General features: G+C 49.4%; 1 protein-coding gene across 3 annotated transcripts in view; it reads right to left on the bottom strand.

Annotated features, from left to right (window-relative positions):
* Positions 1-21,771, bottom strand: part of LOC144782233 (NEDD8-activating enzyme E1 catalytic subunit) — a 241,145-nt gene that overhangs the window by 71,828 nt on the left and 147,546 nt on the right. For all 3 annotated transcript variants that reach the window (XM_078661476.1, XM_078661474.1, XM_078661475.1), the window contains 2 exons: positions 19,327-19,390; positions 19,184-19,238 (listed from right to left, as the gene is read on the bottom strand). In XM_078661476.1, coding sequence (XP_078517602.1) covers positions 19,184-19,238; positions 19,327-19,390 — 119 coding nt within the window. The remainder of the gene's footprint in view (positions 1-19,183; positions 19,239-19,326; positions 19,391-21,771) is intronic.

Below are 21,771 nucleotides of genomic sequence, written 5' to 3'. Positions count from 1 at the left end.
TCTTCTCGAGACTCTCGTGGAGGTTGGCGTCCTTATTGCTGGGCATAGTGTTTATGGGAGGAGATTTCAATTCGGTGGTAGACGTAGAGATGAATCGCTCTCACCCACCGTTGGCACAATCGGTGGTGCGCAGAGTGGCTACGGCGCGACGGAGCTGGCAGGAGGAGTGGGGTCTCGTAGACGCATGGCGGACACACCATCCTACAGATAGGGATTATTCGTTCTATTCCACACCTCACGACCTTCATGTGCGCCTTGATGCCGTCCTCTGCACTCTTGGGGCCCAGAAACTCACATGTCACAGCGAGTACCTGGCGAGAACATCTCGGATCATAACCCCTGTTTGATAACAGTCCTCTGGTCAAGACAGCGGTAGGCGGTCCCTACATGGCGACTGAACCCGATGGCGCTGGAAGACCCGGTGTTTAGTGCGGAGGTCAGGGAGGGCATCGAAAACTACTTTCAGGAGAACTCGGGGACGGCGTCATCTAGGGCGCATGAATGGGACGCCTTCAAGGTTGATACGGGCGTGTGTCTCTCGTCCACAGTGGGGGCACGTCGGACCTTGTTATGCGATATAGAGCACGAGGAGACCGGCCTGCGTCGGGCAGAGGGGGATAGTCATATCGCTGCGGGCAATCAGGAGGAGGTGCTGGCGGCGAGAGAGCGGGTGGCCACAGGTTGAGAGACTCCGATGCTTCGATTACAAAGAATACATGGTTCAATCGCATGCGGAGAGGGACAGGGTGGAACTCTGCTGGCATGGCTGGCCAACCCAAACACCAGGGGCAACCCCATAGTGTCGCTGGCTACATCCTCAGGGGGCCTGGTCTACTCGCAGAAGGAGATCAATGACCAATTCCTGGATTATTACACGACACTATCAGAGCAGGCTGAAGGTGCCACCGGATGGTCTGGATACTTTTTTAGAGGAGGCACAGTTGCCGCGATTAGCCCCGGAACAGAGCGACGCGTTGGGTGCTGCTATCTCCCTGGGGGAGATTAGAGCGGCGATCAAAGATATGGCCAGGAAAAAGACGCCGGGGGCGGAAGGCCTACCGGTGGAATTGTAAACCACATATATTGACCTTCTTGCGCCACAGCTACACCTGATATACGGAGAGGCTTGGGAACTGGGCAGGCTGCCACCATCGGCCAGAGAGGCGATCATAGTGCCGTTATTGAAGAAGGGCGGGTTGCCCACCGCAAGGACAGCTTATCGTCCGCTATCAATGCTTACGGTGGATTATAAGGTGCTGAGTAGGATCTTGGCTACGCGGCTCTCGGATCACATGCGCACATTGGTGCACCCGGACCAGTCGGGCTTCATCCCCACGAGAAACACGGCAACGTGTATACGGCGACTGGTGCGGATCATGGGGGTGGAGGGAGAGGGCCCGCCGGTACTCTCCGTAGACATCGAAAAATCTTTCGTTAGTGTAGAGTGGTCGTATTTGTTTTGGGTACTTCGTAGTTTCGGACTGGGGGATAATTTCATCCGTTGGGACGCAGCTGCTGTACGATTCTGCTACAGCCGGGGTTCGTACGGGCCGCTCTGTATCATCGGCGTGCCCGGTGGAGAGAGGTACCCGACAGGGCTGTTCTCGGTCTCCACTTCTATTCGCGCGGGCGATCGAACCGTTAGCTGTGCGGGCCCGGCAGGGACGACACTATGAGGGAGTGTTGTGGCGTGGTGACATGCATTACATCTCCTTGTACGCCGATGACCTCTTACTATACTTGGCAGACGTGGAGGCGTCGGTACGAGGGGCCCGAACCCTCCTCCAGGAATTTGGCGAGCTATCAGGGCTGCAGGTTAACTGGTCCAAGACCTGTCTATTCCCACTGGCTCCAGATTGCACCCAGCCCTTGATGCTGGAGGATCTGCGCTGGGAACCAGAGTGTCTGCCATATCTGGGCGTCCGTATCCATCATACCCACTTGCACCTCTATGAGGGCAATATAGGTGGAGCACTGAGGGGAATCAGAGGCAGCATGGGGTTTTGGCGCATCCTTCCGCTGTCAATCGCTGGATGAATAGCGTTGCTAAAGATAGTGGTTCTCCCACGGCTTCTATATTTCTTTCGCACACTACCGGTGTGGATACAAACTTCCTTTTTCAGGACACTGCGATCAATGGTGTTAGGGTTTATTTGAAGCTCTGCCAGACGGCGAGTGGCATTGAACACCCTGACACGATCGCGGGAGGAAGGGGGGCTGGCGGTGCCAGATTTCGAATGGTACTACCTGGCAGCACAGCTGCAGGGGCTCACGCAGGCGGTAGCGCGGCAGTTTAGGGGCCCCGACGGACCACAGGGCAGAGTTATCCCGCGCCATGTCCTCTCCTTTATAGTGCTCCAGCAGAAACTCAGGCTGGACCAACTTACTCTAGAAGAGCGTACTCTCCGGCAATGCTGGCTACGTAGCCAGAAACGAGCGGGAACCCCCATCCCGTACGCGCCGGAGATCCCTTTGGGCATGTGTACCGCCATCCCACATGGCGGGGACTGGTCGGCACTAGCGGGCTGGGAAGAGTGTGGAGTCCACGTGATAGGAGACTTATATAGAGATGGTGCCTTGTTGTCATTCCAAGAGCTGCAGAATGCCTTCGATCTGCCAAGGGAAGACTTCCTACTGCATGCTGCTTTAGTGTCGGGAATCCAGAAACAGTGGAAGCTGGGCCTGGTGGAACCTTCCACGTCTATGGGCTGTCAATATGTCACTATGGCTTCTGGCACCTTTAAGGCTATCACCTGCTTATGCAGGAGATTGGCATTGGAGGGACTACCGCCCCATAATAGATTGAAGGGGCATTGGGAAGAGGATCTCGACCGGACGATACCCTAGACGACCTGGTCGCAACTAGTGCGGAGGGCCTGGAAGGGCACGCGCAATGCCCGGTTTCAACTGGTTCAGTATTTCACGCTCCACAGGGCTTACTTGACGCCGGTCAAAATTCAGCAAGTATTCGGCGTAACTCATTCGATGTGTCCCCGATGTAACGCGGAAGGTGCTGATTTTGGTCATGTGTTTTGGTCCTGCGCGGGGTTGGGTACATATTGGGCCGATGTTGTCGCTTGTCTAAACAGGGTTACAGAACGTCAGATTGAAGTGGGGTTGGGAGTTTGCCTTTTACTTTGGTTCCCGCACACACCCGCCACGAAAATCACAAGTACATTTTTAGATCTGGGACTGATTATGGCAAAGAGGGAGCTCACTATGCGCTGGAAGTCTAGAGCAGGACCCGGTTTTCTGAGATGGCAAGGGAGCTTTCAACAGTGGGCGAGCAGTGAAGGAATGCTCAGATTACAATTAGCTAGGCGCACGCCCAATGACAAAGCGCTAGAAGCGGCCAGGGCGTGGGGCGCGTTGGTGATAGAACTCCAGTCAACAGCGGAAGCAGAGGACGGGGATGGGGGGAAGCGCCAACTAGTCAGGAAGTAGCGACTGGGATGGGGAGACCCGGAGAACACAGAGGAGGGGGACACCTAGAGCCTAGACACTCTCCGTTTGTGCTGGCTGCCGCAAGGTGGGTTGGGGGAGAACAGAGCCTGGTATGGAGATATGAAGCGCATCGGATCATTTAGCTGGGATCACTGGACCCCTAATTGTACGTAACCGAGTATACCTTTCGGAAGGAGTTGAGTGCCGGAGCGCAAGGGGTTTATGCCATTTTGCAGGGGGAGTAGAGGAAGCACAGTGACAAGGGGGGAGTGGGGGTAGAGGGGGAGGAGGGGGGGAGTTAGGCGGAACTACGGGATATTGGGTAATGTTGTTTTGCATTCTGAGAATGGGCCATTGCAATGCTGATCCCACTGTACTGCATGATTGTAGGATGCCGAAGAAAAGTTAATAAAAATATGTTTTAAAAAAAATGAATTCCTATTGTGATATTCATCACCTCGGCTGAGGTGACCGAAATGCATACTTGTTTTTTGGGATGCGAGCTGTTGATTTGGAGAAAAACTCAATAAAGAAATTTAAAAAAAACTGAGTGAATAGCTGAGGACTTCCTACACGAGAGTGGGTTTAGTCAGATCTGGTCTTGACGCACAAGTTACTACTTGTGTAACGATATATCTGTAAGAGACATTAGTTAGTATTAGATTCCTTACCTTAGAATATCCCCATGCGTCAGACTGGATCCGGTAATTTTTGCGTAGCAGTACCCTTGCGCGTCGGTAGGAGTCGTCTGCGGCTCCGCGTCCGTCGTCGGCGCCGTGATGACGTCGTCGGAGTACTTAGACGCCGCCTCCGCGTGCTGACGTCAGTTCTTAGACACAGCTTTTCCGCGCCAGAAATGCAGAGCCATGTTAAAAACCAACACTGGTACCATTGAAACTAGGGCCCTGAAAGGGGACAACCCTAACCCTAGATATTGGTTCGCAGAACGGGGAGGATGGGTGGGTCGGTAAGGAATCTAATACTAACTAATGTCTCTTACAGATATATCGTTACACAAGTAGTAACTTGTGCATCTGAAAGAGACACGTTAGTATTAGATTCCTTACCTTAGAATAGATACCCCAGCAATACCAACCCCGGTGGTGGGTCTGCGAACCAATAATCACACCAGAAAGTCCTGGAGGACGAAACGGCCAAAGAAGCCATCCCTCCGGACTTGGCTGTCCAGGCAGTAGTGTCTTGCAAACGTGTGCAGCGATGCCCACGTAGCTGCCTGACAGATGTCTTGTAAGGGCACACCCCTGCCCAGGGCAGTGGTAGTCGCCGTCGCTCGGGTAGAATGAGCCCGCAGTCCAACCGGGGGCTCCTTCCTAGCCAAGGAATAGCATGCCTGGATACACAGGATGATCCACCGGGAGATGGTCCTCTTGTGCACCGCTTTCCCCTTCTTAGCGCCCACGTAACCAACAAAGAGTTGGTCATCCACCCGGAACTGGCGTGTGCGGTCCAAGTAGAATGAGAGCGCACGTTTTGGGTCCAGACGGTGGAGCCGCTCTTCCTCTTTAGAGGGATGCGGTGGCGGGAAGAAGGTTGGCAAGGTGATAGACTGCCCGATGTGAAAGGCCGTGACAACCTTGGGCAGGAAAGAAGGTTTGGTACGAAGCACCACTTTGTCCGGATGGACGGAAAGGAAAGGTGGAGTACAAGAAAGAGCCTGGAGCTCACTCACTCTCCTGGCAGAGGTGATGGCAACCAGGAAAGCAGTCTTCAAAGTCAGAAGGCGAAGAGGACAGTTGTGAAGTGGCTCAAAGGGAGCGCACATCAGGAATGTTAAAACCAGGTTCAAGTCCCACTGAGGCATCACAAACGGAACAGGAGGAAACGTGTGAGTGATGCCCTTAAGAAATCTGTTTACAATAGGGGACTTGAACAAAGAAGGCTGATCAGGTGGCCTGAGAAAGGCTGAAAGGGCAGAAAGGTAGCCCTTGATAGTGCCCAGAGCAGAGCCCTGCTGGGCAAGGGAAAGAAGGAAGAGAAGAACCTCCGAAAGAGGGGCAGAAAGAGGATCCACAGCCTTTGCTGTGCACCATGCCACAAATCTGTTCCACCTGCAGGCGTATACCGACTTTGTGGAGGGACGCCTGGCTGCCAGAATGATGTTACAGACTTCAGGAGGCAAGTCAAAAGGCCTCAACTGTCGCCGCTCAATCTCCAAGCATGGAGGTGGAGACTGGACAGGTTCGGATGGAGGACCGTCCCCTGCTGCTGCGACAGAAGGTCCTCCTGAAGAGGCAGACGAACCGGGGGATCGACTGACAGACTGAGTAGCTCTGGATACCAGTACCTTCGAGCCCAGTCCGGAGCCAAAAGGATGACTTGAGCCCGGTCGCGCTTGATCTTCTTCAGCACTCTGGGTAGAAGTGGTATAGGCGGAAAGGCGTACAACAGACCGCAACTCCACTCACGACGAAAAGCGTCTCCGAGCGAGTGCCGCCGTGGAAATTCCAACGCGCAGAACTGATGACATTGCGCGTTCTCTTCGGTGGCGAATAGATCTAACCAAGGCTCTCCCCATCGCTGAAAGAGGCCTTGCGCCACGTCCGAGTTCAGACGCCATTCGTGATCCATCATGCACCGACGGCTGAGCTCGTCCGCCCTGGCGTTCAGAGAACCTGCCAGGTGTTGAGCCACCAGGGTCACGCCCTGGCGTTCCATCCATTGCCAAAGGCGAAGAGCCTCTTGACAAAGGATCCACGACCCCACCCCGCCTTGTTTGTTGCAGTACCACATGGCGGTGGTGTTGTCCGTGAACACCTGCACTACACTCCCCCGGACAGAGGGGAGGAATGCCTTCAGTGCCAGACGAATTGCCCTGAGCTCCAACAGGTTGATGTGGAGCCGGGTCTCCGCCGGAGACCAGAGGCCTCTGATCTCCGCCTCTCCCAAGTGGCCTCCCCAGCCCTGGAGGGACGCGTCCGTCACAACTACGTGCGCCGGTTGGGGAAGGGAGAGGAATCTGCAGCTGACCCAATCGCGGTCCGTAAGCCACCACTGCAGCTGTCTCGCAGTGCCCTCCGAGATCAGGACGTGGTCGGATAGGTTGCCCTGATGCTGGGCCCACTGAAACTTCAGGTCCCACTGCAGAGCCCGCATCCGCCACCTGGCGTGATGCACCAGTAGGATGCAGGAGGCCATCAGCCCCAGAAGCCGCAGCGTCAACCTGACCGAAACCCGGGATAGCGGCTGAAAGATGGGAATCAGAGCCTGAATATCCCGGACCCGCTGTTCGGGCGGATGAACCCGAAACCGCGCCGAGTCCCGAACCGCTCCGATGAAGAGGAGCTTCTGAGAGGGACACAGGTGTGACTTCGGCACATTGATGGAGAACCCCAGCTGGTGCAGGAGGTCTGCCGTCGTCTGGAGGTGGCCGACGACTGTATGGGGGGAGCCCGCCTTCAACAACCAGTCATCGAGGTAGGGGAAGACTGAAACCCCTAACCTGCGCAGATGAGCTGCGACCACCGCCATCACCTTCGTGAACACCCGTGGGGCGCTGGTAAGGCCGAAGGGGAGCACGGTAAACTGAAAGTGCTCGTGGCCCACCATGAACCGCAGGTAGCGCCGGTGGCCAGGCAGGACGGGGATATGAAAATAAGCGTCCTGCAAGTCCAACGCTACCATCCAGTCTCCTGGGTCCAGGGCAGCCAGGACCTGAGCCAGTGTCAGCATCTTGAACTTCTCTTTCCGGAGGAAGCCGTTGACGTCCTGTAGGTCCAAGATAGGGCGTAGGCCCCCTTTGCCCTTCTTGGGTACCAGAAAGTAGTGGGAGTAGCAACCACACCCTACTTCTGGCCCAGGAACGCGCTCGATGGCCCCCTTGGCCAAGAGGGCCGTAACTTCCTCCTGCAGAAGTCGCAAGTGATCCCCCGATACACGGTGGGTCTGGGGTGGCATGGCTGGAGGAGTCGCCTCGAAGGGGAGGGAGTAGCCCCTTCGGACGATTTGCAGCACCCACCTGTCCGACGTGACAGTGCGCCAGTGGTGATGGCGAACCCTGCCTCCCACTGCCGTCACATGGGCCTGAAAGCACGGACTAGGAGGGTTTTGAGGCGGATGCTGCGGGGGAAGGTGTGGACTGACCTCGCCGCTGCCCCCGACCACCTGGACGGCGGTTCCCACGGCCGCCACCGCGTTGGGTATTGCCCTGCGGCGCGTGGCTGGCGGCATGTGTGGGCGCACCCCTTCCGTGGACACGAAGGAAGTGATAGGCAGCCGATTGCTGGCGCTGGCCCGAGAGGCCTAAGGACTTGGCCGTAGCCCTGGAGTCCTTAAAACGCTCAAGCGCATGGTCTGCCTTGTCGCCAAAGAAGACAAGATATAAAGGTGAGCAACCCAATATTTTATTTATTTTATTTTGAAAGTTTTATATAGCGCGGACAAGATCCTTGCGGATATCAGAGCGCTTTACATAGAGGGAGTACATGAGGGAGCATAGTCAGACGGGTAAATCAGATGAGCAAACAATACATCGTCAGACAAATAAATCGGAAGGAGCAAACAGTACAATCAAGTAAATCATGCATAGGGTGCAATATGATCTAACGATCGGTGCATTAAAGACAAGTAGAAGTATAATACTGCAATAAAAGGCATACATTCACTAGTTGCTAATAGTCTAAAGAGGTCATTTCTTAGGGTGCTATATGAGCTAACGATCGGTGCATTATAAACAAGTAAAAATATAATACTGCAATAAAAGGAGTAGTCTAAAAAGGCCATTTCTTAGGATGCTGTATGAGCTAACTATCGGTGCATTAAAAGCAATTGGAGGTATGATACTGCAATAATAGCAGACATTCGCTAATTAATATTAGCCTAATGAGGCTTTCTTAGGGTGTGTTCAAGTAGTGAGAAAGACTAGTCCAGGATGGCCGACAAAGAGAGAGAGAGAGAGAGAGAGACCAGTCTAAGATGGCAGCCAAAATGTGGGGATTACAGAGTTTGGTTTCCCTTTCTACTCTGGGAATGTCGAGTTAGTCCATCTTCCATGTTGATTGAGGGGGAGAGCAGAGTTCAGCTTCTATGCTGCTAGATGGTGGCTTATCTCAGTTTTGCTGCTCCCTGACCGCGTTGGTATGTAGCTTCATGGTGGGCAGGGGGGCGATTTATGGTTCCAGCTTTATGGCCCCAGCCAGATTAGCCAATGGAGAGTGAAAAAGCCCGCGAAAATACCAGTCACAAAGAAATCAGTATAGAAGTCCGGGCAAAGCGTAAAAAAACTTGCATGAGTGTTTAAGATGATGGGATTGCGAGTAGTTGCCCTTCGAGTCGCCCCTGAAGCTGTTCAAGTAGTTTTGTGTGCTGTATTCCAGGCAGAGAGTGAAAAGACCTGCATGGGTATTTTGGTAAATAGCTCTGCGTGCAGTTACCTTACAAGACACCACTGACGCTGACGCTGCTGCTCACATCAGGCTTCTCCCAAGTTGCGCAGTGGTTGCCCCCAACACACCGGTAAACAGGGCATACCGGCACTGTGAGGGGGGGAGGGGGGAAGCCTCCCGCCAAAATGCTGCCCCAAACCTGAGCCGTTCCAGATGCCCCCGTTCCGTACTCACCGAACCACTGGACGGCAGGGGGGGGGGGGGGAGGCCTCCCGTCGAATCGCTACTGAAGACACACCACAGGGCACACCGGAGCCGCTCCAGACGCCGACCGCTCCGTTCTGAGGGAATCCTTGGAGGGGGGAGCGCTTGTTCACCCGCGCCGGCTCAGCCAGCGCCGACCCCCTTCCTCAGCGTCACCGATCCTATGCTGCCGAGGGTGCCCGCCGATTCAGCCGTGTGTGCCTTTGGGCTTCTAGGGATGGATCAGCAACCGAGCTCCAGTGCCTTCCTCCGCCTTGTAGCGGGGGACCACTTCCAGCCCTCCGGAGTCGTCGAGCTGTCTGGAACAGGCTCCTGGAGTTTCAACCGAGCTCCAGTGCCTTCCTCCGCCTTGTAGCGGGGGACCACTTCCAGCCCTCCGAAGTCGACGAGCTGTCTGGAACAGGCTCCTGGAGTTTCAGCTGCCCCTTTTGAAGCACCGCTCTTATGCCGCCTTGGATCAGTGCAGAGCTGGTGTCAGGGTGGTCCGCGGTGTCGGCTCAGCAGCACCACGTTAGCGATGAGGGTGTCAGAGTCGAGTCCGATCGGGGCATTTCAGGGGTCATTAGTCAATCCAGTTACTCGATCCAGTTACTCTTTCGTTCCGTTCTTCTTTCTCCTTTCGTTCCGTCGTGCTGGTAGGTGCTAACAGGGATAATGCCCGAGTGGGATCCCCAGCACTGGGAGCTCCTCACAGGAGCTCCCTACCAGGAGGCCATCTTTGTCCATGGTTTGTACATAGGTTTTGGAACAACAGCCCCTGCATCCTCGAGTATCACCCCAAATTTGGAAAGAGCTAAAGACACAGCTTTTTAAAGAAACTATAGAACAATGCACTAACAGTCTACTTCTGCTCCCAGACCCACTGAGTGACTATTTTTACCTTTGACAAAATACAGCGCTCTTCTGCCTTACGCTAGAATTGCGATGTACAATTAGGCCATACATACATAAACCATCCTAGTGGTCTTGTTGGCTTCTAGCATTTGCTTACTCTTCCAGAATTCCAAGGCCTTGCTCCAAATTCATTTTCTTTGGCCCGTGCAGGTGGCGGTGCCACCCACTGCTGTGGTGTCAGTTCTTGGAGTTCTGCTCCAGGAGTCTTTTCTTCATTTTCTTGGAACACTTGAAAACGGGGACCAGTTGGGATTTGCTGCGGGGCAGGAAATTGGAGGCATATACCCTTGCGGGCTCGGGCAATACTTGTTATAAGAAATATGGGGCCAGCAAGGGATTTTGTTCTATTCTTATTTATCAGCGTAATTGGAGTCTGTTGTAAAAATCAGAGTTCCTAAATCTAATCTTAGTAGATAGCTGTAATGAATCGATAACTTCAGGCAAATAGTCACATATGATCTATAGATACAATGTTACCACATTAACATAGTAAATAAATGCGAAAAAACCAGGGTTTTATGTTGTCTGAAGATTATTATTTGTTTTCAAGACACAAAGTATATTTTTATAAAAAGGAAGAAAACATATTTATACAATAGGGTACATACAAAAAGTATTAATTAGATATTCAAGGTATAGGTAGTTTCCCCCTTTGATATATCTAGAAAGAAGTCCAGACTGCTAAACACAAGATAACACAATGATTTCAACAAAAAATCTGAAGAAAATCAAAGATGGTACAATGGGTAACACGCAGACTTGGACTGAATAGTCGACGTTTCGGTTTTGTAAGGAATTGTTCATAAGACCATCATCAGGACAAAGAATTTCTACATACAGTAGATGACCCTTTTTACTCGAATAGAGATAACTCGTTCCTCTATTTATACAGAAATAACAGCAATTCCAATGATTTTGACGATGAAGGACAAAGAAATTAATTCTTTTGTATCAGGATTACTCGTGTCATAAGGTGAAGATATTTCAATTATTCGACAAGGTACCCGATAGTTGTTGATCGATGAAGGAACAACCATTCGGTTTTCACGGAGCTGAAAGGAATCCTGATACAAAAGAATTAATTTCTTTGTCCTTCATCGTCAAAATCATTGGAATTGCTGTTATTTCTGTATAAATAGAGGAACGAGTTATCTCTATTCGAGTAAAAAGGGTCATCTACTGTATGTAGAAATTCTTTGTCCTGATGATGGTCTTATGAACAATTCCTTACAAAACCGAAACGTCGACTATTCAGTCCAAGTCTGCGTGTTACCCATTGTACCATCTTTGATTTTCTTCTGATTTTTAGTTGAAATCATTGTGTTATCTTGTGTTTAGCAGTCTGGACTTCTTTCTAGATATATCAAAGGGGGAAACTACCTATACCTTGAATATCTAATTAATACTTTTTGTATGTACCCTATTGTATAAATATGTTTTCTTCCTTTTTATAAAAATATACTTTGTGTCTTGAAAACAAATAATAATCTTCAGACAACATAAAACCCTGGTTTTTCGCATTTATTTACTATGTTAGTGTGGTAACATTGTATCTATAGATCATATGTGACTATTTGCCTGAAGTTATCGATTCATTACAGCTATCTACTAAGATTAGATTTAGGAACTCTGATTTTTACAACAGACTCCAATTACGCTGATAAATAAGAATAGAACAAAATCCCTTGTCGCCAAAGAAGCGACGGCCATCGAACGGCATGTCCATGAGCGTGCTCTGGACATCAGCCGAGAAGTTGGCGGACCTCAGCCAGGCGTGGCGTCTGACCGCCACCGTCGTTGCCATCGCTCTACCCAGCGAGTCAGTGGTATCCAGCCCACACCGGTGGAATACTTGGCTGCATCCCGGCCCTCCACCAGGGCTTGGCCGAGTTTGGCCCGTACCTCCAACGGACACTCTGGCAGCACTTCCGCGACCTTATCCCACACAGAGTGGGTGTAACGTCCCAAGAGGCAGGCGGTGTTAGAAGACCGCAGGCCGAGGCTAAGGGATGAGAAGATCTTCTTCCCATACTGGCCATACCTCTTGGATTCCCGGTCCGGGGGGGCGGACGGGAATGCGGTCTGGGAATTGGAGGCCTGGATGACCAGGCTCTCGGGGGTAGGGTGGGAGGACAGGAAACATGGGTCGCCCGGGGCTGGGCGGTGGCGTCTGGCAACGTTCCTATCTACGGGCGAACCCGTAGCGGGCTTGGACCAAGTGCCCAGCAGAACGTCGGTCAAGGCCTCATTAAAGGGCAGCAGAGGCTCGGCCGAGCTTGACTGCGGTTTAAGGACCTCAGTGAGGAGGTTAGTCCTCACGGCCGCGACGGGGAGCTCAAGGCCCAAGGCCTTGGCAGCCCTCATCAGCACCACACTATAAGTTGCCCCTCCTCCGATGCCACGGAAGGAGGGGAGACAAAACCAGTGTCTGGAGAGGTGTCCAGGGCCACTGGCGTCCCCAAGGTCTCCTGCCCAGTCCTCATGAGACTGACACTCCCTGGTCAGAGGGTCCTCAGACCCCTCCCAGTCCCTCTTCATCACCCATCTCCTGAAATTCAGGGTTCTCATCTAATGGGGCCTGTCGTAGAGATGGAACTCTCCAACCGGCGTCTGGAGCGGGCGCCCATCGGGGCCGTCCCGACGTCGGAACAGGAACGAAGGTGGAACCAGGGACGGCGTCGCCTGAGGCCGGCGCCGGAGGTGACACCTGAGGGTTCGACGCCGGGGAGGTCGTCAGATCCACCAGCGACGAACCAGAGCCCGAAGGAGGACCAGCGGCATCCTGCGGCGCCGGGCCCGAAGGCGTCGGCGGCGTCGGAACAACTGGACCCCTCGGCGCCGAGCCCGAAGGCACCGGCGGCGTCGGGATAACGGGGACCAGTGGCACCGGGGCCGAAGCACCCGACGGCGTCGGGGCCGGAGCCGCCGACCCGCTAGGGCTCCCAGACGGCCCGCTGGGCCCGAAGGCGCCGCGGAGCCCGTCGGAGGAGAGAGTTTCCTCATGGCCATGAGGAAGCGCTCGATCTCCTCCGGCGACGCGTTCAGCCCCAGGGACCGGAGGGTGTGGAGCTGGACGCGGCGCCCGCGACTCCGACGGAGCCGCGTGGGCGGTGTCACCCGAACTCCCGGCCGCATCGCTAGCGAGCGTCGGGGGGGGGGGGGGGGGGGGGGGGGGGGGGGGGGGGAGTCCGAGGAGCGATGAGGCCGCTTGGACTTCTTGTGCCTCTTACCTGACGACGACTTCGACCCGGAGGAGTGCGGCCTACTCTCGGAGCTGAGGTGCTCCGAGCCCGCGACCTGTCCCTCGACCTCCAATGGGATCGGGACCTCTCACGGCGCGGGCCGACTGCCGGAGTTCGAGGCGCCTACGGGACCTCTCCGCGTGGCTTTCGAAGAGAGGGCCCGGCAGTCGGAGCAGGCCTTGTCGTCGTGGTCGACGCCCAAACACGACAAACAGACGCGGTGAGGATCCGTGACCGACATCAGCCGGTCGCAATCGTCACAATGCTTGACGCCGGGCATCCCTAAGGCACCGTATCGGAGCCGAGAGACTCGAAATAGCAATCAAAAAGGATTCAAAAAGCTTGTCAAAAGTGACTAGGTTACTGCTTTTTCCAGATCTGCGCTTGCTGGCGCGGGAAAAAGAAGAACTGACGTCAGCACGAGGAGGCGGCGTCTAAGTACTCCGACGACGTCATCACGGCGCCCACGACGGACGCGGAGCCGCAGACGACGCCTACCGACGCGCAAGGGTAATGGTACGCAAAACTTTCCGGATCCAGTCTGACGCCTGGGGATATTCTAAGGTAAGGAATCTAATACTAACGTGTCTCTTTCAGATCTGATTGTGTTTGTTTTCCTCAGGAAGGAGACAAGGTCGGGCTGGCAGGTCACCAGGCCATGTGCACAGAGAGAAAGTAAAGCGCAGCGCTGGCCTTGCAGAGCCACGCGTTGCTCCGTTATATGGCACCGACCTTACTGTGGTTCACTAGCAACAGAGTGCATCTCTGGGAGTGCAGCCTCGGCCATGCAAGTCCGCCATTACAGTGCAGCACTGCACTACATGAACCATGCTACGGGTGCCCTGCAAGGCCTGGTTGTGCAGTGCGCCTGGTCTCGTGTTTGTTGGCTGCCACCACAGCACGCCATACCTCCACCGGATTCATGATAGCTGAAGCCAGGGCTCTTAAGTGGGATGAAAGAACTAGAGGGTCTCTCCAAAGGGCGTGGCTGATGTAATTAGGGCGTGGCTTAAAAAATAATCTAAAACTTTGTGCTGGTGACTGGTAATTTGCTGCTTCGGTCATTGCATCCAGATATATAATACATGTAACATTCCACCTACAGCAAGACAGGACTATTGGCTTTGCCAGTGGTTGTTAGTTGCATAAGATAAATACTCAACAACTTTATCTTGGTTGTATAGAATATTAAAAATTCGTCAGTGCTAAAATTCTGAGACTAAAAGAACTATAACAAGTCTCTTTCAAGTTGCACTGCTGCAGAGTTTAGATTTATTTGTTCGGTGAGGGCAAAAACGGAAAGCCCGATAGGGACCCGTCTCGGCATGTTTTTTTTTTCTTTTTTAGAACTGCCGGCGCTGCATCAGCAGGACCGGCCCACTTAAAACCCTGGCTGAAGCCCACTACTGTAGGGCACCAATGGTTTTTGCCCCTGCTTCACAACGCAGTAATTCAGTTCCTCGCCGACGCGCCACTGCTGTGAAGCGTTGTTCAAATACACAGTGCAGTCCTATTCACAGGAACTTGCACACGTTCTCTGCACTCAAACATGAAAAGCGAGGGACTTTAGTGGGCACACGGCAAATTGAACTTGTCGAAAAACCCCGGCACTTTCAAAAAAGACAATGGGGCATTTGTCCAAAAAGTGGCAATTTTTCGTTCATTTGTTCCCCGACCTAACACCTAAGCAGTAGAAAGGAGGTATCTGGGTGGTGGGGGTTGGTTGCAGTGTGCATTGTCAGAGGGGGGGGGCGGTGGGTGGGGGGGTGATTCACATTGCAAAGTATTGGCCGTTGTATATTTTCAAGATGGAGAAAGAAGAAAAAAATATTGAAATGGAGAGGTGTAGGTCTTCAGAAATAAGCAGGAGTACCTATCATTCAGAAGGGTGGTTGCATATAAACTATACATGATTTAGCCTATCGACGAGGTATATACGCTGTCATTAGTCATGATTTGTAAAGTGCTGCACGTGTGCTCAAATGTATTTCTGGACAAAACAACCAGTTCCCTTCAAGTCAGGATAACTGATATTTTAACAACCCCTCCACCCTCCCCCGCAGCCCTTGACCCCTGCGCCCTTTGCAGTCTGGGAAGTGGCACACATGTGTCTTACTCTGAAATCTCTTTTCTGCTGTTGCCTATGAAGAGCACCTTTGAGATGAGCCTGGGCCTTAATGTTTGAATAGTACAGGGCTTGGGTGTGAATAGTGGGAGATTTCTTTGGCATGCGAAAATTCACTTCATGCCTTACCCTGAAAAGATTACACTGCAGACTGCAGCATCGAGTCCCTTTTACATGTTATTCACTGTTGTTATCCCTGTTTGAGGTCCCGCTGCCGACCGTTTCAGCTGGATCTTGTTGAAAGGCCGTTTTGTACAATCCCAACACATACTTGGGTCAGCCTACTGCTTCTCATGTTGAGAGTATATTGCTATTCTGAATCAGTGGCGTATGTCTTCGCCGGAAGCACTTTTAGTGTTGTGTATCTCTCTGTCTTCTCGGTCAGTGACTCTGTGTGTTGGCGGTTTTGTATGTATGAGTGACACCACAGGTGTCAATGCAGTTCTATAATATGTCTAATAAATATGTTAGCTTTCACCCACAATAATGCAAAGCATAACTAAACAAGCATTAAAAAAGCAATAGGTCTCGCCTTTCATTAAGTTAAAGCCCTTTGCTTTGCTGTACAATACCATTAGCAAAGCAAATGGCTTTAACTTAATCAAAGGCGAGACCTATTGCATTTTCAATGCTAGTTTCTTAAAGATATGCCCAATTAAACTGATCACAAACCTTCTGTGCATTTAGCGAGAGAGAGTAACTGAATGTTCTTCTAAGTTGCTTTATCATTTACTTTAAGTGCTCATCTGGTATTGTCATCAATCTGTCTGTCCCTAATAAAATCAGCTTGGTGTTGTGAAATGAATGTAGGCCATATGTTTTTAATCCTGACTGCCAGGATCCTGATGGACATCTTGGCATCACTATTTAAAAGGGCAATTGTTCTTTGTGAGCTACAGGACTACAGGTCTTTGCGGGGTGGGGGGGGGGGTTCAATATTAGGTGAAGAATGAACTCCATCAATCTTGGTGTGACTATTTGTTTTTCAGCAAATGAGCTAAAAACATTCGCCAGGAAAGGCGACAAAATATCAGCAAAGACTTTGTAAAAGGAACTCAAGAACCGATCTGGCCCAGGAACTATATTGTTCGGTAGTGATTGGATAGCCTTTTTGACCTCCTCTACCGAATTCAATTATCCCAGTTCCTCTTTCAAGTTGGGAACAATATTTAGAAACTGGATTCGCTATAGAAAGTCCTCTTGCAAGGAAGAGTTGTTCTTTCCCACAGTGGGTAGTATAAAATTGTGAATCCCTACAAACTACTATGCGAAAGATGCACTACCCTCAGTGGGAGCCCAAAGGCCGAATTTAGTCTGTATTTCAGTGATGTATCTAAACTACTGGTGTTGCAAAGGCCAGTATATAAACTGCCATCAGTGTAATGGTGTGGGAGTAAGCAATCTTTCTTCTCATCATGTAGAACAAGCTCAAGGTTTTGGAGAGTATCAGAATCAAAGCTAAAAATGTAGTCCAAACTTTGCTAGAACTGATGCCAAGCTAAACAAGCGAGAAGAAAGTATTCATCAACTGGAGGTTGGGTTTTATTGATTATGTAACAAGACATAGGGGTAGCCCAACCTGAAAATGGAAGTGGATCCTAGATCGGAGTAAGATTCTACGCTTCTGGAGCCATGGGTGCTGCCAATGGCAGCCGGTGGGTGCAGCCAATGGCAGCCGGTGTAGGCTTTAGGTGGAAACCTTGGGGTACAATCCGGCACCTAATTGGGCTGACTTCATGCAGGGTCAATCGGTGCCAAGAGAGACTACTGGAGGAAACCCGGTCTGCGGTCTGGCATCCACTGGACCTACAGACCTACCAGATGGATCCAGGATTAGCTTGAAAAGTTGCAGCATTAAACCTGCAATTTGCTGCAGGTGGTGATGGCCCAGGGAACTGCAGGCTTATCAGATCCAGATTTGTTACTTGGTTCGAGTCAGAGTTGAAAGCCAGACTCAGGTTCTAGAAAGTAGGCTGTGAATTCCCCTTGGAACTGGAACATAGAAAAAGGTTTGTATATTTTTCTTGTAGTTCCTTTTCAACGTGTCCCTCGACTTCAACACGAACAGGAGAGGCATTGAGAAGGGACAGACCCCAATTCTTCTGGTCGGTGGCTGAGTTTCGCTTCCTGCACTGTGGTGGTTTCCAACTGTATCTTGGACCATTTGTCACAGGACTTGGAATCATGTTTGGTGTGGAGATACCAAAGTCGGACATGTCTGAGCTGTAACTGACATTTGTTTGCAACATAGTTTAAATCCTGTTGTTTTATGTGCTACATCCCTGTACACTGCCAAACGGTTTTGACAACAAATTTCATTAAATACAGCAATCAATAGTGGCATAGTCTAGATCCCTATCGAACGGCACAGAAAAAGAAGAATTGATGCCAGCACAGAGGGTAGGCACCTATATGCACTGGATGTCATCATGTCTGCAGGAGGGATAGAGTTACAGAGGTGACTGATGGCACCACTGCACGTGGGCAGGAGCTATCGCAAAGAGTTTCCAAATCCATTCTGCATGGGGAGATTTACATGGTAAGGAATTTGCGATTATAAGTAAATCAAAAAGAATTGTTTTGTGTGCACTACATAAGAGGTATAAAATGATCCTGAGAAAACAGAATACATACATCTAAAGTCATCAGAACAGTGCCATTGCAAATGTATTAAAAACGGTTAACAGCCCTGAATGGCATCAAAAACACGGACAAGAAAATCTCAAATGACCAATAAATAGAGGACCCTTTTATCAGAGATTATGAGCTTACCATGATATAAACTTTATCAGCCAAGTTATTTTTGCTCAGTGTCTATGGTGTCCAGCACACACAGGACCACAACTTTGCAGCTATTGGTTTGGCGAACGATAGAGCTTTGACTATGTTAACAGAAAACTACCTGGCTAAAGCAACATCTCAATTTCAGCTGAAAGTCGGCTAATGCTGAAGTTGGGTATCCTTCTTGTTACATTCTTACTGAACAACAGCATTTGCCTACCTTAATGCAGATCTCTCTTCCCAGTTGCTGGCACATGGCACCCAAGAACAAAGTGAACATTTTCCTGAGACGGTAAAGCTATGTGATGGTCCTAAGACAGATGGCATCAAATAGGCAATCATGCTATCCCTACACAAATTAGGCGCTGATAAAGTACCAAATGCTTAAGATGCAGATCTGTGAAGGTCAGCCAATAGAACATCTCAAACCTTATACACTTTGAAATTGAATGAAAGTCGCATTGGTTCATAAATGAGATCAGTTAAAAGCTATGTAACACAAAGGAAAAAAACAAAGAAAATAACATCCTGGATGATGCTGCATAACAAATATACATCTCCAGAAATGTTCCAGTTTTCAATGAGTTGTAGGAGAAACATGCAAGGGCATGAGAGTTGTGGCTTAATACAACGTACTAGTAACACATTAGCCCTCGCTCTAAGCCACTCGCCTCAATACCTTAAATGTATGTACACTTTCTGCACAGCACCCTAGTCCTTTTATGAGTAGTCCTAGTCTTTCAGTAAAGTACCAATTTTAGCTAAAGACAGTGGTTGTTTGCTTGGAGTATAACAATTTTTAGCGTGTATGCGGAGATAGGTCATATAAGGAATACTTTTTAATAAAACCCAGATGAGACTGTCTAAGTCACCACAGAGTATATACATACTTCCAAACCTTATAGTCACACTTGACAATGTCCCACCCACTTAAGTCTTACACATAACCCCCTCCAACAGACCACAAACTTTGACACGAGACATGTAAAAAAAAGAATGAAAAAACCTAAATAGAGTATTTTAAAAATATAAACTGCTCCATTTTATGCTTCCGGACATAAAGCTTTGTGTTTGTTTCACTTAAATTTTACCTTTCAATGTCTTGGAGAGATTTGGTCTCGTCCGTTCTTCAATTGAAGCTACAGTCTGTAGACAAAAGCAGTTTTTGTAAGCTGAAGTCAAAAGATATCATACACTCACAATATTTTGTTTTGAAAAAAAAAAGATTACTCACAGGTAAATACAATGTTTTGTTCTTTCCTTCCAAGGTTGCTGTGATTGCTGGAGACTTCATTTGTCTAGTGAATGTGAATAAATAGAAGAACGAGATCTAAATAAACATGGCTACATGCAGAGAGAAAATTGCATAAAACAGGTAAAAAAAATAAATCAAAGTGTAAACATGAAACAGTTACTTAAACTAAACATAACCATCATAGGCTAACCACTAGATCTCATCAGAAATAAGTGGGTACCTAAGAGCAACAAACTCCAATTGAAAACAGCTAGTGTGCAAATATTTCTATTAGGACACCTTCCATGAGCTCTAGTAACCTCTATAATGTTGAAATAATCTTAGCACATATCAATGATGCATATTTTGTACATTGTAGTCCCACTGCAAGGGGAATCAATAAAAAGTGAAAGAAAGAAACAACATTACACTACAAGCAAAGGAACAACTTAATGAACACATCTCATCATGGCAGCCTGGCAAGCACTGCTAGAGTAGGAAGCCTACTACTCTCATCGACTAGGTAGAGGATTCAATGCCTACATCCTTGCTGGCTCTCACCAACATTCTGTAGTGATGGGTGTCTGACATTTCCCTTCTTCAGACTAATGCTTCAGATTCACAATTGCACATCGGTTCTGGCTCTGCTTTCCATTCCAGTGGTTAGTCATAGGTCCTTTACGTTTACAGGTTTTCTACTGGAAGTTATCAATTTAGTCACCCGACCTGCTTTGATTTCAGGTGCTTGAGGCACTATCAGTACACAAACACCACCTATATTTCAAACAGATTAGGTAGATTTTAAGAAAGAAAAAAGACTAAGGCTACCAGGGAGGTTGCGATGCACAACCACGGTTTTAGAGAAAAGTAGCCACTGCTTACCAGAATTTCCACATCCACTCATTCCATATACGACAGTCAATTCTTAAAAGCCAACATCAGCTATCTTTTTAGCTACGGGTTGTCGTAATCAGGCAATGAACAGCAATAATGCACAGACCAGTCAGTTATGTTTAAAATAGAAGCAGGAAGCTGACCAAATTTAAACAAAGGAACAATTTCTGAAATTTCAGGTAATAAGGTCAAAATAGGACTCAGTGGCCTTACAAAGTGGGTTCTGCACACAGAGAAGATTAAGAGCTTAACAACTTTCAGTTGAGAAGGCATATCTGCTTCCCCTTAACCCACCATGCAGTATTTTGCAGCACCCTTTCAGCATAAGTAGCTTGATCTGAATTCTCACCAGTGGGCAGCTGGAAAGTACCCGATAAGACCCACTTGCATACATCCACTCAAACTTGATAACATTTTCGTCAGTACCGAGACTGAATGAGCCCACTCAGAAAAGTATACAAATAATGGCGCTTATCTACCCACAGGTGGAGAATGAAATATGAGTTTTAATAGAAGTTTCCTAACTACCTGGTGAGAGCCTGCCATCCTGGACAGTAATGGCGGTTTAAAGTTATCTAAATGTTGAAACACCTCCAATAGTTTATTTGTACTTCAAATAAGTATTGACTGTTGAACATGAATGGCTGTTTGGGGCACAATGCTTGATGAGAGACTTGAGATTCTTGCATAAAGGCTTACTATAGTCAAATCTTATGTACACTAGGCTCCTTTCCACCCCAGTTTGACGATCAAGGGGGCAAGAGAAAAGCGAGTAGATTAAATAAAATTGGTGAAACCATTTAGTGTGGCACTAACGGGAACTTTTACAGTTATTTGAGTCCCCTCAAACTCATTAAATGTCATAAGCTTTAAATGTTTAGTTCATGATACCTACAAATTGTTTGAAAATCCAAGGCAGGAAACAGGCTTTAATACCAGCAATTAAGTTATTAGGGACACAATTACAAACCACCTCCAATTAAGCGCTAGTCTCAAATTTAGTTTACTAAGGCAAGATAAACATTTATCAGAAAAGCCATCCTGAAGTCAGTTGAATACATGTCCCAAGCATATGAGTGACAGTAAAGTCTTGCAATGGAACCGCATGCACTTTTCAGACCACAATATAAAATGTGGTTTGCGATACAGATAAGGCCTAGATATCAGCAGGATGAATACTAAAAAATTACAGACCACCATTTCCTTGCAATATGTCCCTACAAAGGATTTAATACAACCCAATGTGCCATCCATCAATACTGTTATAACACTATGGAGTCAAATGCTCCTAAGTGATTGACTTCTGAAATCACAGATGCCGGAGTCAGCAACAGCCAATTGCCATCCGTCATTTCTTCCATTGGACATTCTTTCCTTGAGTGGTGCATTAGTACGATTGGATCCAATGTAGGAGTTGGTGATAATGAATGCTGGGCTGAAGCACTATGTGAAAGAAAGACTGTAACCAGCCAGTTGTTGACAAGGGTTATGTATACCATACATGGAGGTTTTTAAATCAGGGTTTACTAGTCCATTTTTGGAGAGACTGGT

This window comes from Lissotriton helveticus, chromosome 9 (genome assembly GCF_964261635.1).
Source record: "Lissotriton helveticus chromosome 9, aLisHel1.1, whole genome shotgun sequence".
NCBI lineage: Eukaryota > Metazoa > Chordata > Amphibia > Caudata > Salamandridae > Lissotriton > Lissotriton helveticus.
This window is presented reverse-complemented; position numbering and strand designations above follow the sequence as displayed.